At 47.7% G+C, this 15,117-nt stretch overlaps 1 protein-coding gene across 1 annotated transcript; it reads right to left on the bottom strand.

Annotated features, from left to right (window-relative positions):
• Positions 1-686: 686 nt before the first annotated feature.
• On the bottom strand, positions 687-14,524 carry Wnt2b (wingless-type MMTV integration site family, member 2B). Its single transcript, XM_013024673.1, has 5 exons — positions 14,079-14,524; positions 6,631-6,851; positions 5,299-5,576; positions 3,554-3,818; positions 687-1,206 (listed from the first exon to the last, which is right to left on the bottom strand). Exons 1-5 carry the CDS (start codon positions 14,264-14,266, stop codon positions 977-979), a joined length of 1,182 nt encoding a protein of 393 aa, XP_012880127.1. The 5' UTR covers positions 14,267-14,524; the 3' UTR covers positions 687-976.
• Between the last annotated feature and the right edge of the window lie 593 nt (positions 14,525-15,117).

Genomic DNA, 15,117 nt, shown 5'->3' with positions numbered 1-15,117 from the left:
GCTCTTTGTGTAGCCATAGCTCCTAGCTTCAGTGATTTGGATCCTCTCCTAAAGAATTATTGAAGCTAGAGGTCTCTGTCTTCCTAGTATATACTGATTCTCAGGTTGTCCTAGAGATCAGCTTTTCTGATCCTCTCCTGCCCTCCATCAGGGTTTTAAAACCTGGCTAGCCTCCAGAATAATGTATGGGAATGAGGGTGAATCCCAAGGTCTAGCCAGATATATTGTGCACTCTCTTCTTGTACTGTTCCAAGGTGTTCTAATAATCTGTTAGAGTTGAGAATCAACCACTGTATGCCACTTCAGTCTGAACAAGCAGTAAGTGAACAGACTGCTGTCGATAAAGGTGGAAATGGAAAGAGAATGTGTTTGTATAGTTATTATTTTTTTCTCCTACAAAACAGCAGGTTATAAACTGTAGATGAGCATGTGAATAGAACCTGTCTACCATCTTATCTAGCATTCTCAGGCTCTCAACAGTAGGATAATGTATGAAGCCTAAGATTTTCTTTCAAGGAATTGGGCAGTCTGTTCAAACTGTCTCCATGGAAGGGACATGCAGTTTTGTTTCTCTTGTCTACCTTCAGCTGGGTAGGATCAAAAAAGAAAGCTATCACCATGTTTCCTTCCCATTACACACCCAAGACGTTCAAGGAAAGGGGTAGGGAAAGCCTTGACCAGGTAATTTAGTGCAACTTGAGTTACTCTGAAGACTTTCTACCTCTTCTACTCTCTCTTCAAACCTCCAGAAGGGAAGTCAGGAAACCCACTCAGTTTCTTTATATCCTCTATCAACTCCTTCCCAGGGCTAAGGAACCAACCAGGACACATGGTCCCTCTGCATTATTCTCCATGTCCTTAAATAGAAGCTGTAGCAGCCCAGGGTTGCAGGTGGAGAAAGGTGTGCATGCAAGGATCTTGTGCTTTTCCGTTGGGAGGCTTGAAGTGGAGGGGATGAATGAGGTATCTTAGGTGTTCAGGTCTGGTCCAGCCACTCTGCTTTCTTGGGGGCCTTGCAAGTATGGATGTCCACAATATTTCTGCACTCCTTGCACCGCACAGCACAGCACCAGTGGAATTTGCATTCACACTGGGTGACACGGGTGACTCGAGTTGTATCGTAACCTCGACCGCAGCACATGATTTCACAACCATCTGTTCCTTTAGATGTCTTGCTGCAGACTCGGCCTGCGGTGCCTAAGGAACCTGGGTTGGTGAAGAAAAGGGAGTGAGAACCAAATTACCTCTTGTTTCGGCTACTCTGAGCACCTTAATCACATCCTCAGAAGGAAGCCATAATCACTTTCCCTAAAAATGTACCCACTAGCCATGAAAACTCTTCATAGCCTCCTAGACTAGTCTCATTTCTTTGCACCATCATGGATTCAAAAAGATCACTGGGCGCACCTGCAATTCCCTCCCTGCGAATACATTTCTAGATTCTCTTCAGAACTGAATCTTCTAGTGTACATAACTATGTTGGAAATACATCAAACAACAAAACCTCTTCTAAGAAATCTTCCCACAACTCTGATCCGGCTACCATGTTAGTATTTTGGTCCTTAGTTGCTATTTCACTAAGATATATTATACTGGGAAGAAGTATAGGGTGGCCATTAAAGCATGATGGATAAGTGCTGGTGGCTCACACCTATAATCCTAGCTACTCAGGAGGCTGGATTATCCACAGGATTGCTGATTGAAGCCAGCCCAGTCAAAAAAGTTTGTGAGACTTTACCTCCAAAATAAGATGCAGAAAGTCTGGCTGTGGGCATGGCTCAGAGCACCAGGCAAGCATGTAGGCAAGAAATTTAAGAAGCAAAATATATTTAAGATTTGGTATATTACCTACAACACACTTTCACAGATAAGGGGTACTATTGCATTTCAAGTAGGCAATAATTACATGTGGCTGACTTTTACTGTACCCAGGGGACACAGCTTTGAGAACATTTCTGTCATCACAGAAAGTTCAGCTGGACAGTAGAGTTTTAGAGGGAAAACCTGGATCCATTCTCTGAGGATGTCATATTTCCTTTGACCTCAAAGCACTGCTTTGGGTTTCTGAGAGCTAATTTTATGCTTCTGAGAAAAATGAGCACATATATTACTCATCCTCCCTTGTAACTTGAAAGACCCATCCATCTTTCCTTCCTTCCTTTCTTTTTTGTGATGGTGGTATACTAGGGTTTGAACTCATGCTTGTTAGGCAGGCACTTTATGGCTGTCACACCTTTAGCGCTCCAAAGGTACATTTTTGATATGGTGAAGTAGGGTTATACTTCAAATATTATGAAATGATTTCTAAACCTCCAGAGACTAACCCTCTGAGTAAGTCCATGTGGAAACATACCTAATAGCAGGAAATCACTAATGGAGTCAAAAGGACTCTTTAACCTTTTTTCTTTTAGTTCTCTACCAAGTACACCAACTCTTTCTGCTACACAGGTAGAGCTCCACCCTGTTTCTGTGTAGCTTTGTTCTGAAATGACAGTGATAGGTGAAGACAAGCAGTGCAGAAGACAGCTTAAGTTTTTGGCTCCACTTTACCCAAGTCCTGAATGTTGAGTCTGCAGAAAAGAGCCTGGGAGCCCCATGACAGTAACCAGAAGAAAAGCAGTTCTATTACACTATTTAACCTATCAGAGCCAGAAATTATGAGGCAGGATGATAACTTCCACTCTCTCAGGGAGATACCCTATCACTTTCCCTGCATTCCCAGGAATTCCACCACTAAATAGCTAAAGTAGATTGAAAGGCAGCCATTCCCAGCTATACCTGCTTTTGTAGGGAACTCCTTCCTTGCCTCTCTGACTCCACTTTCAAATTTTCAGTGGCAGTACACTGGATAAAGCCTTTCAAGATCATTTGTGGCCTGGTTCCAACCTGTCTTTCTAGTTTTAATCTCCCTTGCCAGACACTTTTATTCAGACACACTGATCTGCTCCGTCCCACCTACCATTTTACTCAAATACAGAACATTTCTGCCTATTCTTTTCTCTTGCTATCCAGATAATCCCCACACTTTAAGGAACAGCATAAATATCCCATTTTCAAATAAACTTTTCTTCCTATTCCAGTCATCTCCCTTTACAGTTATATTTACATACCCACTATATATCTCTTTATTTTGTTTGTGTGTTGTGCTAGAGACCAAACCCAGAGTCCTGCACAAGTTAGGCAGTACTATACCAACCAGCTACAGCCACAGCCTTAATCTCATTTCTTCAGGTAGACTGTAAAGAGGCAGAAGCTTAATGCTGCAACTAGTGCTGCTGTGTAGTCCACACATTGCTTATAACTGAAAACAGGTGGTTCATTTAATCTTCTGAATAATGCCTACAATATCCTGAAGGTTGGCTATACAAAGAAATAATACATAACCACAGGCAGGCCTCAAGGAGTCACCAGTCTCAGGATCAGATTTTCATGTAGGGGGGTGACTGACTTCTATAGCACCCCCTTCCTGAACTCCTACAACTAAACAGACCAAGACAATTAACCAGCAGTATTAAAACCCGGTTCCATGTCTCTGCCTGCTTTCCTTTCTCACCTGCAGCCTTGTCTAAGACACAGTAGTCTGGGGAGTTGTCAAAGTAGACAAGATCAGTCCTCGTAGCACGGCGATAGCCTTGGCGAGCTGCTGTGAAGTTGGCACCATCCTGCGTGGCTGTCACCTGCACAGCCCCATCATAGCGCCGCCGCAGGTAGTCACCTGTACGACGGAAATCTGAGAGTGCACGCCAACAGGTGCGCAGAGTACAGGAGCCACTCACACCATGGCACTTACACTCCAGTTTCAGAAATCGCCGCACAGCCTAAGGGAGGATGGAGGCAGGTCAGGGAGAAGCACTAGACAGGACAGTTCTGTTCCCTTAAGAGCTCTGAAATCTGCTAACCCAGGCTGGCTGTTTGAGCCATTGGTGGCTCTTTCCCACATCCATTCTTTCTGATCAAGTTTCTTTTAAGAAATCTTCCTGGACCAAGTGCTTGGATTGTCATAATACTTGCTGGACTGCTGAGCTGTAGTACTCATCCTACAGCACATCCGTTAGTTTTCATGTGTTTTAGAGGGCTAAGTACCATGCTTTTGTAGTGTGTTATTTTCAGCATAGTATGCAAGAGGTGCTCACATACTAATGAACAGACTAGAACCATCTCTTAATTTTCAGCTTTTATGAAGGCAGTTTTTCTCTTTAAAAGTTATTTTTGGGGCTGGGAAGGTGGCTCAGTGGTAGAGCGCTTGCCTTGCATGCATGAGGCCCTGGGTTCAATTCCTCAGCACCACATAAGCAAAAAGAAAAAAGTCAGAAGTGGTGCTGTGGCTCAAGTGGTAGAGCGCTAGCCTTGAGCTGAAGAGCTGAGGGACAGCGCCCAGGCCCAGAGTTCAGGCCCTACAACGGGACCCCCCCCCAAAAAAAAGTTATTTTTCAGCCAGGTGCTGCTAGTGGCTCACTCCTGTAAGCCTAGCTACTCAGGAGGTTAAGATTTGAAGATCTCAATTCAAAACTAGCCCAAGTAAGAAAGCCCATGAGACTCTTATCTCCAATTAACTGCCAGAAAAATGGAAGTAGGGCTGTGGCTTAATGTGGTAGAGTGTTAGCCTTGAGCAATAAAGCTCAGGGACAGCACCCAGACCCTGAGTTTAAGCCTCCCCAACTGCAAAAGAAAAAAAAGTTACTTTTCAACCAGACACTGGTGACTAATGCTTGTAATCCTAACTACTCAGGAGGCTGAGATCTGAGGATCACCATTTAAAGCCAACCCAGGCAAGAAAGTTCATGAAACTCCAATAAACTACCAAAAAAGACAGAGGTGGAGTTGTGTGTGACAGACAACTAGCATTGAACAAAGAACTCAGGGACAGCAGCCAGGTTCTGAGTTCAAGCCCCAAGATGAGCACACACACAAAAAAAGTTTCTTTTCAGCCAGGCACAGGTGAATCTTGCCTGACATCTAGCTTCAGCAGTAAGCAAAAATTGGACTGTGGTCCAAGCTAACTGGACAAAAAGTGGGATCCTATCTCAAAAATAACTAGAGCAAAAAGGGCGAAAAGCATGGCTCACACAGTAAAATGAGTGCCTACCAAGTGCAAAGCCCTGAGTTCAAACCCCAGCACTACCAAAAAATAGTTACTTCACTTCCTTTTTCTACTTATCACCAGTATAGAATCTTGATTGAACCCAAGCATTCCTAAGCTCCCTTACATTCCTGTCCCACCTGCACGTTTAGGCTCTGGTCATACAGACTAGTCACCCTAGAAAATGTGAGTATGTATACCCAGATATGAGTACTGACCGTGCGACCACAGCGGTTGTTATGTAAGTTCATGAGGGCGCGGGCATCTTTTAGCCTCTTCTCCTTGGCATCCACAAAGGCCTTGGCAAAGCGGACACCATAGTGGATGTTGTCACTGCAGCCTCCCCAGTCAAAATCCCCACGTTGGTCATGATGTCGACCACGGGTATATGGGTCACAGCTGCACACACTCAGTTCTCCCTGGCTACAAGCACGAGTGATAGCGTGAACCACTCCTGCTGATGAGATGGCATATACAAAGGCTGCCTCTCGGCTACCTAAAGAGAGAAAGGGTAGAGGGACATTTCAGGAAACAAGCCTATGTCTGTCCCTCCAGGTTTTTGCTTTTTACTATGTAGCCCAGGCTGGCCAAGAAATCAAAATCTTCTGCCTTTATCCTCCCACACACTGGGATTATGGACATGTGCCACCTATGGCTCTGCCCATACATTTCTTCAGCTCAATAACCCCTGAAATCTCTCTCTCTTTTTTCCAGAGCCATCTCTACACTCTATTCAAGGTGCCCTTCCTTTCTAAGAGCATTCCTCAGAGTATCTGATCTCTTCTCCTTAGCCCTCACTATTCTCTACCCACTTTTCTATATAGCTGACCTATACTCCTATTTCCTTCCAATTTCCCTGGGTCCTTCCACCAAAGTACCAAGATGAATCATTCCTTCTCACTGAGTGCTAGCACTGGTATAGTTAGTTAGCTGTCTTTAGTCCACGAAACAAGCCTTTCCAGCCACCTCTGCTAGACAGTTCCCCATAATGCCTCCCCTTTCTGCTGCATATCGATGATCATTACCACCAGCACCCTTCAGATTCCCATCTTATTCCCATCCCATTTCTCCTAGCTTCCAGCCTAGTCCTGCTTAGCTGTTTTGCTGAGCTAGGGCCAAGCCACTGATTCCATATATTTACATTATTACCTTTCTGTCTGTGTCTTGTTCCCATTACTGTAGTGTTGGGATTGTTAGCGTGACATGATAATGATGGTAAGAACCAAAGGAACTTTTCATAGTTCTCACCTTTTCAGTGTATGGAAGCACCCTCAGGCTTGGGAACCGTAGTACAGAGAAAGCAAAGGAGAAAGATGGAGGTGCCAGGAAATAAAATTATCTGTTTAACCATCTTAAGAGTACTGGGATTGGGAGAGATCCCTACCTGTAAGGGTCTGTTCCTAACTGTATCCTGAGCTCTACTCACAACTGTTCCTCTGATTATAAAGTAGTGTGTGGGAGAGGAGAGCAAGGATCATAACTACCCTTCCCACTCACCACCCCAAGCACAGAAGGGGAAGGAGCTGGGGCAGGATGGACAAGGCCCCTACTTCTGAGCATGACACGACCAAAGACAGTGTGGTCCCTGTCCAGCGTGGTGCAGTTCCATCGGTGATGGCGGAACTGATGCTGACACTCTCGGATCCATTCTCGGGCACCTTCACCCACAGAGCGCATGATGTCTGGGTAACGCTGACACAGCTGCCGCTGCCGGCTCACCAAACCAGGGATGTTGTCACAGATCACTCGGGCTCCCAGTGCACCAATGTACCTGTAAGATACAACAACAACCTTGTTCTACATCAGGAGGATCAGGAGAATAAGGGCCCTGAGGAATGGTTGGTATGGTATCTAGACCTTAGATTCCTTTTCCTTCCCACCAACCCACATCCCTGATGGTGATGAGTAGATCCATTCCCCACAAGCTCTGGAGAAATAGTTACTCAGTTGCAGAAAGAGTAATTGAGTGGTCTCCCACCATTACCAGTTCCCCAGCCAAAGGCCAGAAGTGACACACACTCCCAGAACACAAGCCAGGCATGTGTCATATATACAGAAGCTGTGGGCATGTCACACAAACCCATTGCCTGTTTATTTAATAAACATTACAATACTCAGAGAAAAATAAACTAACAAATGAAGGTCTGAAACAACACTTTGAAACCCACATGTAAGAGGCATATCCTGAGTGGCTGGTCCATGAGATTTGGCTGCCAAAGGCGGGGGAGGGGAGAAAGGGGTGACAAGGAGGGAAGAGCTGGCAGGAAAAGACATAGTGGGCAATGTCTGAGTAATGTTTATAGCTCTAGTTCAACTCCTGCAGTTTAAAAAAATCCTTCAACCCAGAAGACTTTACCCCCAACTCTCTTCTTCATTTCTTCCATTTCTAGTGCCCAGGGCTTTTCTTAAGTAATGAAGCTTTTGGGTGTTTTTTGTTTTGCTTTGTTTTTTGTTTGTTTGTTTGCCAAATGGGGCTTGAACTCAGAGCCTGGGCACTGTCCCTGAGCTGCTTTTTTTTTTTTTTTTTATGCTCAAGGCTACCATTTGAGCCACAGCACCATTTCTGGCTTTTTTTGTTTATGTGGTGCTGAGGAATCGAAGCTAAGGCTTCATGCATGCTAGGCAAGCACTCTACCACTGAGCCACTTTCTCAGCCCAATAATGAAGCTTTTAAAATCACTTTCTCCAAACTGTTAGGCACAGTGTTCTCAATAGGAATGGGTGGACAGTGATTGTTTTCAGTGGGCAAGATGAAGCAGCCCAGTCCCTGTCTGTCCAATAAAAGCCATTATAAGAAGATCAATCAGGATGAGCTACTAAAGGATAGATAGGTTACTAGATTCATTTTCAGATTTCTTTTTCTTTCTTTTTTTTTTTTTTTGTCAGTTGTTGGGCTTGAATTGAGGATCTGGTGCTATCCCTGAACTATTTTGCTCAAGGCTAGCACTCTACCACTTTAAGCCACAGTTCCACTTCTGGTTTTCTGGTGGTTAATTGGAGATGAGAGTCTCATAGACTTTTTTGCCCTGGCTGGCTTTGAACTGAGATCCTAGGATCTCAGCCTCTGAGTAGCTAAGATTATAGGTGTGAGCCACCAGCACCCAGCTCAGTTATCTTTTGTTGTTATTGGTCAGCTCAGATTTCTTCTCTCTCTCTCTCTCTCTTACCAGTCCTGGGGCTTGAACTCAGGGCCTGGGCACTGTCCTTGAGCTCCTTTTGCTCAAGGCTAGTGCTCTACCACTTGAGCCATAGCACCACTTCCAACTTTTTCTGTGTATATGGTACTGAGGAATAGAACCCATGCAAGGCAAGCACTCTACCACTAAGCCACATTCCCAGCCCCCCAGCTCAGATTTCTTAAGACAATATTTTCTCTTCTTTAAACGTTTACGCTTGGACTCTACCACAAGCCTCACAGCATTTTGGAGATAAAACAGGAGTATATCATCCTTTGTACCCAAAAGGCCACCAAAAGAAATCAGACCCATCCACCTACTTCCTTGAGAAAAGAGCTAACAACTTCTTTCTTCCTTTCTGCTTTCTTAACACCTTCCATACTTTGCTGGACATTCCCTATTCGTCTAATTTGCTGTAGGGGCTGTGGAAAGCAGTTTCTACTACAGTAAAGCATTGGTATATGTTGTGATTATGCCAGTTGTTTGGAACCAGCCCTATAATGTGCCTAGAAATGTGTGAAGAAAAGGGAGGGCATCTCTGGGTCCTGTTCCCCCCACCCACCCACATGCATTCCCACAGCCAGCTCTCACCCACAGGCTGGATCACCACTGGTGACACCAACTCAAACAAACACAAGGAGGGCTGATGCTTGCCTCTTTGGGAACTCAGCAGGCTGATGGGCCCCATCTGTGCTGAGGGAGGGATGAGAGGGCTGGCCCTGTACTAACAAATCCCATGGAATCAGCATCCCCAGCACTGTCCATCAGGGCAGCAGCTTCCAGGAACAAACAAAATAAACACCCCAGGCTGGCCATGCCGGAAAGGGCTGCCTGACGCACAGCCTGGAGTTACACCCACTGCCGTGGTGCTTTGTTTGGAGAATCAAGACCATTGGAATTGGAGCTGGTCCCTGTCTCACCACCATTCTGCCTCCCCAGTTCAGCCCTGGAGTAGTAGTGTTCTGGGCAATGGGTATTTGTTTTTGTTTTCTACTGAGGCTTGGGAAGAGGGGGGTTAAATGGGAATGGGAGACCAATAATCCAGCCCTCATGAGACAGTCTGGAGTGAGACAGGCCAAACTCTGGCAAAAAGGCCTTTCTGTGGTCTGACTTAAATCCATTCAGCCCACATTGGTCCTTCTTAGTACATTCTCAATGAGCGTGGGAACATGTGTGTTCAGTATCTAAGATGGGAAGATAATTAAGCTTTTCTATTACCATGCCTATACCACTCAGTAACTGCTTCAAGACACTGCAGGCATGGAGTTTGCCTGTTGTCCAATAATTCATCCTTTGTAGTCACTTGGAGTAAGGAGCTTCGACAGTACTAAGCCTGAGGTTGGACCTCAGTTAATATCATGCTTGCAAAAAAACTCTGTGCCAAGCACGGAGTTCGGTTATTTGAGGCACAAAAATGTTAAAGGTACCCCTCCCTCTCATGGTACAGGAGAGTATACCAGAGACTTTGACTTTGGTCTTTTTGTTCCTTTCCAGAAATTAATGCTTTACTTCCTTCCCCACCTCCTGCACCAGATGACTTCTGTTCACCGGCTTTTAGCCAGTTCACATTCTTTCCTTTGACAAATTCTTTTGCCCCTTGCTCCTCAAAGCCTGGTCCCCAGAGCAGTAGTATGTGCATCACCTAGGGAGTCATTGGAAATGCACAACTCAACACCTATCCTCAGGCCTACTGAATCAGAATTTGAGTTTTATGAAGATCCCAACCTCATGTGAATACATTGCCCTTTTGAAGATGGAGATTTCTGATCTTTTATTAACTTCAGTATTTTCCAGGAGTGAGAAGTTTCTAGTACATAAGGAGGGAGAGTTCACAGAGTTGAGGCAGGAAGTAAGAGGGAGAGCTGAAACAGAGAGCTTGCTCTCTAACCACCCATTCACTGTGAAGAACCAAGTCATTCCTTGAGGCCAACATTCATTTGGGCCAATGGCAGTGCTTCTGACCACCCCTGTCACTAGGCCCCATTTAAAGGTTCCACCAACTTTGAAGACCAAGTTTCCAGTTCATAAACCTTTGGAGGACAAACTAAAAACATGTCCAAGACATGGCACTAACATGTGGTGAGAGCTTAATCACAACAAGGGAGGAAAGGCCAACTACATAAAAGACCAAAAATAAGACCAAAGAGAACACTATTCTGAGCCCACTGTGACTGTCCGCTTCTGTAATCTTGCTACTCTGAAGTCTTGTATTGAAGGGTAATGATTTGAGGCCAGCCTAGGCAGGAAAATCCAAGAAAACAGTCTCAAATTAACCAACAAAATGTCGTATTAGAGGCTTGGCTCAAGTGGCACAGAGCCATCATCTGATTGAGAGCAAGAGGCTCTGTGTTCAAGTCCTGGTACTAGCACAAAGACAATGAAACCTTAAAGACTTAAAAAGGGGGGGGGAATGAAAATCTTTCCATTGTAAATTAAAAATGTATTTTTTTAAAAAGTGTCAAGCACATAGTGGGTACTATGTAAACACCTAACTTCTCTGATTTATCTCCAACTTCCCTGTCTCCTCACCAGCCATAGTTTTATTACAGTTTTATTCTGTGTCAACCTGTCAGTCTATTTGTAGATATTCTATTTGTGCCCTTTTCATGAGGCCAGGAATCTTTTTTTTCCCTTCCCTGTTTTTGTGTACATATATATATATATATATATACATATATATATGTATATATATATATATATGGTTCTACTTGTAAGACTTCGAGTATAGAGATAAAGCTATTAACTTCCCTAAATCTGCTTTTAAACCACATCATTGGTATAGTACTTTACAGTTCACAAAATATTTTTCTGTACAAAAATCCCAACACACACACACACACATACACACACACACGGGGGCGGGGGGTGCCAGAGAGAGAGAAAACTCCACCCAATAGTTAAAGAAACTGAATTTTCAGCTCCCTTCAGTTTCAGGATATTGAGAGTATTCTTCTATACATTAGGGCTAGTTGGAGGAGAACCTGGATGAAGGAAGCCCATCCAACTCCAAAGTCCAAGTTCATTTTTTTGTTTTTGTTTTCTTTTGTTAGGATGGTCTTACAGTATAGCATGGGCTGGCTTCAAACTTGTGATCTGCCTGCCTCTACAGTGCTAGGATTATGTAAATATCACCATGCGTGGCCCAGGTTTCGTATTTATACTTCAGGGGCAAGAGAGACATGCAGAGTTTTTGTTTTGTTTTTTAGGTTAACACCCATTGTTCAAAAAAAATTTTTTTTGGTCGGTCGTGGGGCTTGAACTCTGGGCCTGGGCACTGTCCCTGAGCTCTTAACACTCTACCACTTGAGCCACAGTGCCATTTCCGTGAACAAATTTCTTACTATCCCTCTCTTCTTCACTTTCATCATTTGTGAACAAGCAATAGTAATACCTACCTTACTGGAGTCTTCAGGGGATTAACAAAGATAATACTTACCATAGCTTGGCTATCATGCCTGGAGTTTGGTAGGGGCTCACTAATTGGCAACTGTTGTTTGTAACAGTAGTGTTACTATGACACTACCCTGTGATCCTCTCTTTATAAGCCATGAGTACAGCCCTACGCTCCTGATTCTCTTCTGCTAACACCTGCAAGATGAAACAAGCTCATGGTGGGAGCCCCTTACTTCTTACTGTTTATCAAAAACTAAGCAGAAACCATTTCCTCTCAGGATACAAGTCAGAAGGGAGTGATTGGAGATGAAAGGGAGGAATCTGAGGCTATGAAAGATCATAGCTGGTAACAGTGATGCTCTTCTGCTCCTCAGGAGAGCATGGGCACACCACGTCAACAGGCATCTATCTCTTCCAGGGGTTGTATCAGTCATGCTAGGATTTTCTTAAGGGGAACAGATAAATTCCCTTGGAGGCCTGACCTGCCTTCAGAATTCAGCTTTTCATCTTATCCTAGAAGTGGTTACCAATGAGGCAGGCGTCGTGAGCTGCAGCTGTGACAGGTCGGGGAAGGAGATGGAAACAACCTGTGCACCCACTGCCCATCTTGGCCCTGCTGTGCCAGCTTCCATTTCACAGGGACTGCTAAGTCCCTCTGCACGTCAGCCCCGCTCCCTTCCCACTCTTCCATTTAGAGTTTTTCCACCATCATTAATATGAACCATGTGGGAGGAAGACAGGAGAGGGAGAAAAGAAAAAAAAAAGGAGGAGGGGAGGGTAAGAAATGGGGACTAGGAAGAATCCTATTTAGGTCTTTAGGAACCACTGCCAGCATGCTGAAATTACCAGAGTGATACTTCTTCATCTAAATACCAGTTGATTCCCAAGATCACCTCCCAAACTGACAAGGAGCAATCAAGAGTTCCTAAAGGCAAATTGCCATTTAGGCTGAATAAAGATGGGCATCTGTCACTTTCTCCTTTCTCAACAGAGACACTGAGAGATTCAAGTCAAACTAAGCTGTGGAGGTAAAGGATGGCTTTGATCTCACTCTGAACATTGAAAGGCTTTTATCCTGTCTCATTTCTTCCCTTTTCCCTTCGAAAGGAATGTTTCAAGCCAGATGTAAGATATAGGCCTTTCTGCTCCCCCATCCAGAACCCCCCTTCTTGCCTTCTCCAACACTACAGAGATAAAAAAGATCCAAAAGAGCGATTTTTCTTCAACAGGAAAATGGGGGGTGGGGATAAAGAGACGCATCTTGAAATGATAGGAATCTGCAGCCCAAGCTGGCTGGCCCTTCAGCCAGCTACCCCTCGCCCTTCCAGCCAAGATTCCAAGTGAAGAGGAGAAAAGCCACAGGGTGCAAGAGGAGAAGAGACCACACTTCGTGGGGGTGGGGGTTGAAAGGGAGGAGGAGGAGCACAGTCAGGAAAAGAAGGGGGGCAGTGCGTGGTAGAGGGGCACTCATCCAGTCCAAGAGGCCAGTTTGATTGGAGGAGTAGAGGAAAGATAAGAGCATCAAATCTTTTCTCAATCCAAATCTCCCCCTTGCCACCCTCCTTCTCCCCGCCTTGGTGGGGAAGGAGGAGAGCGGCACTACGAGGACGAGTGCCTTTCTGGACTGGGGAGCCCTTGGGGGTCGGGACGGGTGGGGGGGTAGTATGAAAAGACAGACCACAGATACGCAGTAGATTTGTAATGTCTTTTGCCTCCTCCGCCCTCTTGTGAAGTCTGAGGCCAGTGAGAAACCTGAGTAGAGGTTCTCTCACTACTTTGGGACTCCAGAAGCCTCTAGCTCTTGGAAAGGAGAAATGGGACGTGGGGTCCTGTGGGAAAGGAAAGCAAGAGGAGAGAAACCACTGACCCCAGTGACATCCCAAAACCGTGACTGAAGACAGTCTTCATTTGGTGGAGTGGTAAACTAAGCCTGGATCTCACTCCTGTCTTCGCGCCCGGTGCGCACCAGCGCCATTCTGTGATACATACAGGGTGGGCTAGACTAGCGAAGCTCGTCTGCCCGGCCAGCTGTCCCCTCGGCCGGGGGGGGGGGAGGGGGGGGGGACCTCTGGCGGTCTGAGCCGGCCACGAGCTTCAGAGGGGCGGCTAGTTCCTTGACCCACCTGGAGGGAAGACCTGAAGGTGGCTTCTGCCCCGAGAGGCTCGCATGGCTCCCCAGCCCCAGGGGACATTTCCTGAGGCCCAGGCCTCTACTCCAGGGCATCCACCCCTCCCCGCGCAGGTAAGGCGCGCGGTGCTCCATCTCCCCGGTGATCTCGTCATGGGCTCCGCACGACTTGAGTGACGGCCCGGGCGGGATCACCTCTGCCTCCCAGCTCTACACCCCGGTGCCGGTGCCGCCGGTGCCTGGAGCTGTGTATCCCCGCCCGCGGGGCACCTCGCCGCCCAGCCTCGAGATCCACACTCACCACCAGGACGAGTCTACGCGGGCTGGCAGAGTCAGCAGCAGCAGCAGCAAAAAGCAGGCAAGACCAAGGCGGGCCGGAGCCGGGGAGACGTCGGGGGCAGCAGATCGGGGCGCGGGCGCGGGGGTCGGGGCGCGGGCGCGCCGAGGGGCGTGCTGCGCGGCTTTCTGCGCACCACCGGACCTCAGCATAGCTCCCCGAAGGCTCCCGGCCGCGCAGCCCGGAGGGGCGTGGACGGGGCACCGTCTGGGGTGACTCAGGCTGCTCCTGCCTCCCCCTTCTGGGTGGCCATGGGGTTCGCGAGCGGCTGCGATCGAAGGTCACGTGGAGTAACGGGGCACCGCGCGGGGTCCCGGGGAGGGCGCTAACCGCAATGCTGGGAAACTGACGACGCTAGCTCGCTGGGGGTCCCGGAGTGCGCGGCTGGAGCGCCGGGGGCGGTGTCAGGGCTTCCGAGGCGCGGAGTGGAGCTGCGGGGCCGAGCACGCGGACAGCCCCTCCAGCCACAGGCTCTCATTGGACGGCGCGGGGCGGGGCCGAAGCCGGGAACACGCGCAGCCTTCGGGGCGGCTCCGCCTGCGCCAACCCCGGTGCTCCGGCGCCCGAGGTGTGGCGGCCGCCTCCCGTCGGCTCCCCCGGGGCTCTCCTCGCGCCGCCGCGCCGCGCCCCACCTGCTCCCCGGGCGACACGACACGACGGGGGGCCGCCGCTCCACGGCGCCCAGGGAGCACCGGCCGGCCGGCGCCGCGTCACCGGGTCCTAGCGCCCTTCACTCGGAACGCGGCGTGGATGGCGAAGCGCGCCGAGTGGGAGGGCGCTGCAGACACCCCCCGGGTCCCCTCGCATACAAGGGCAGCGACAGGGAAGCTGAGGACGGAAGAGGCACGCGTGTTACCCGGGTGCCTTCCATGCTTCCGTGAAATGGGTAGAAACAAAGCCAACTCCCACTCCCACATTTCTTCCTCTGCGGGGCTCCGCGCCCTGCTCCTTCCCAGGCGCTCTCCTCCTTCCCCCACGACGTTCCGTCCGGGCTACCGAGGCC

This window comes from Dipodomys ordii, unplaced genomic scaffold (assembly GCF_000151885.1).
Source record: "Dipodomys ordii isolate 6190 unplaced genomic scaffold, Dord_2.0 Scaffold78, whole genome shotgun sequence".
NCBI lineage: Eukaryota > Metazoa > Chordata > Mammalia > Rodentia > Heteromyidae > Dipodomys > Dipodomys ordii.
Note: the sequence above shows the minus strand (reverse complement) of the source record. Positions and strands in the feature narration are given on the sequence as shown.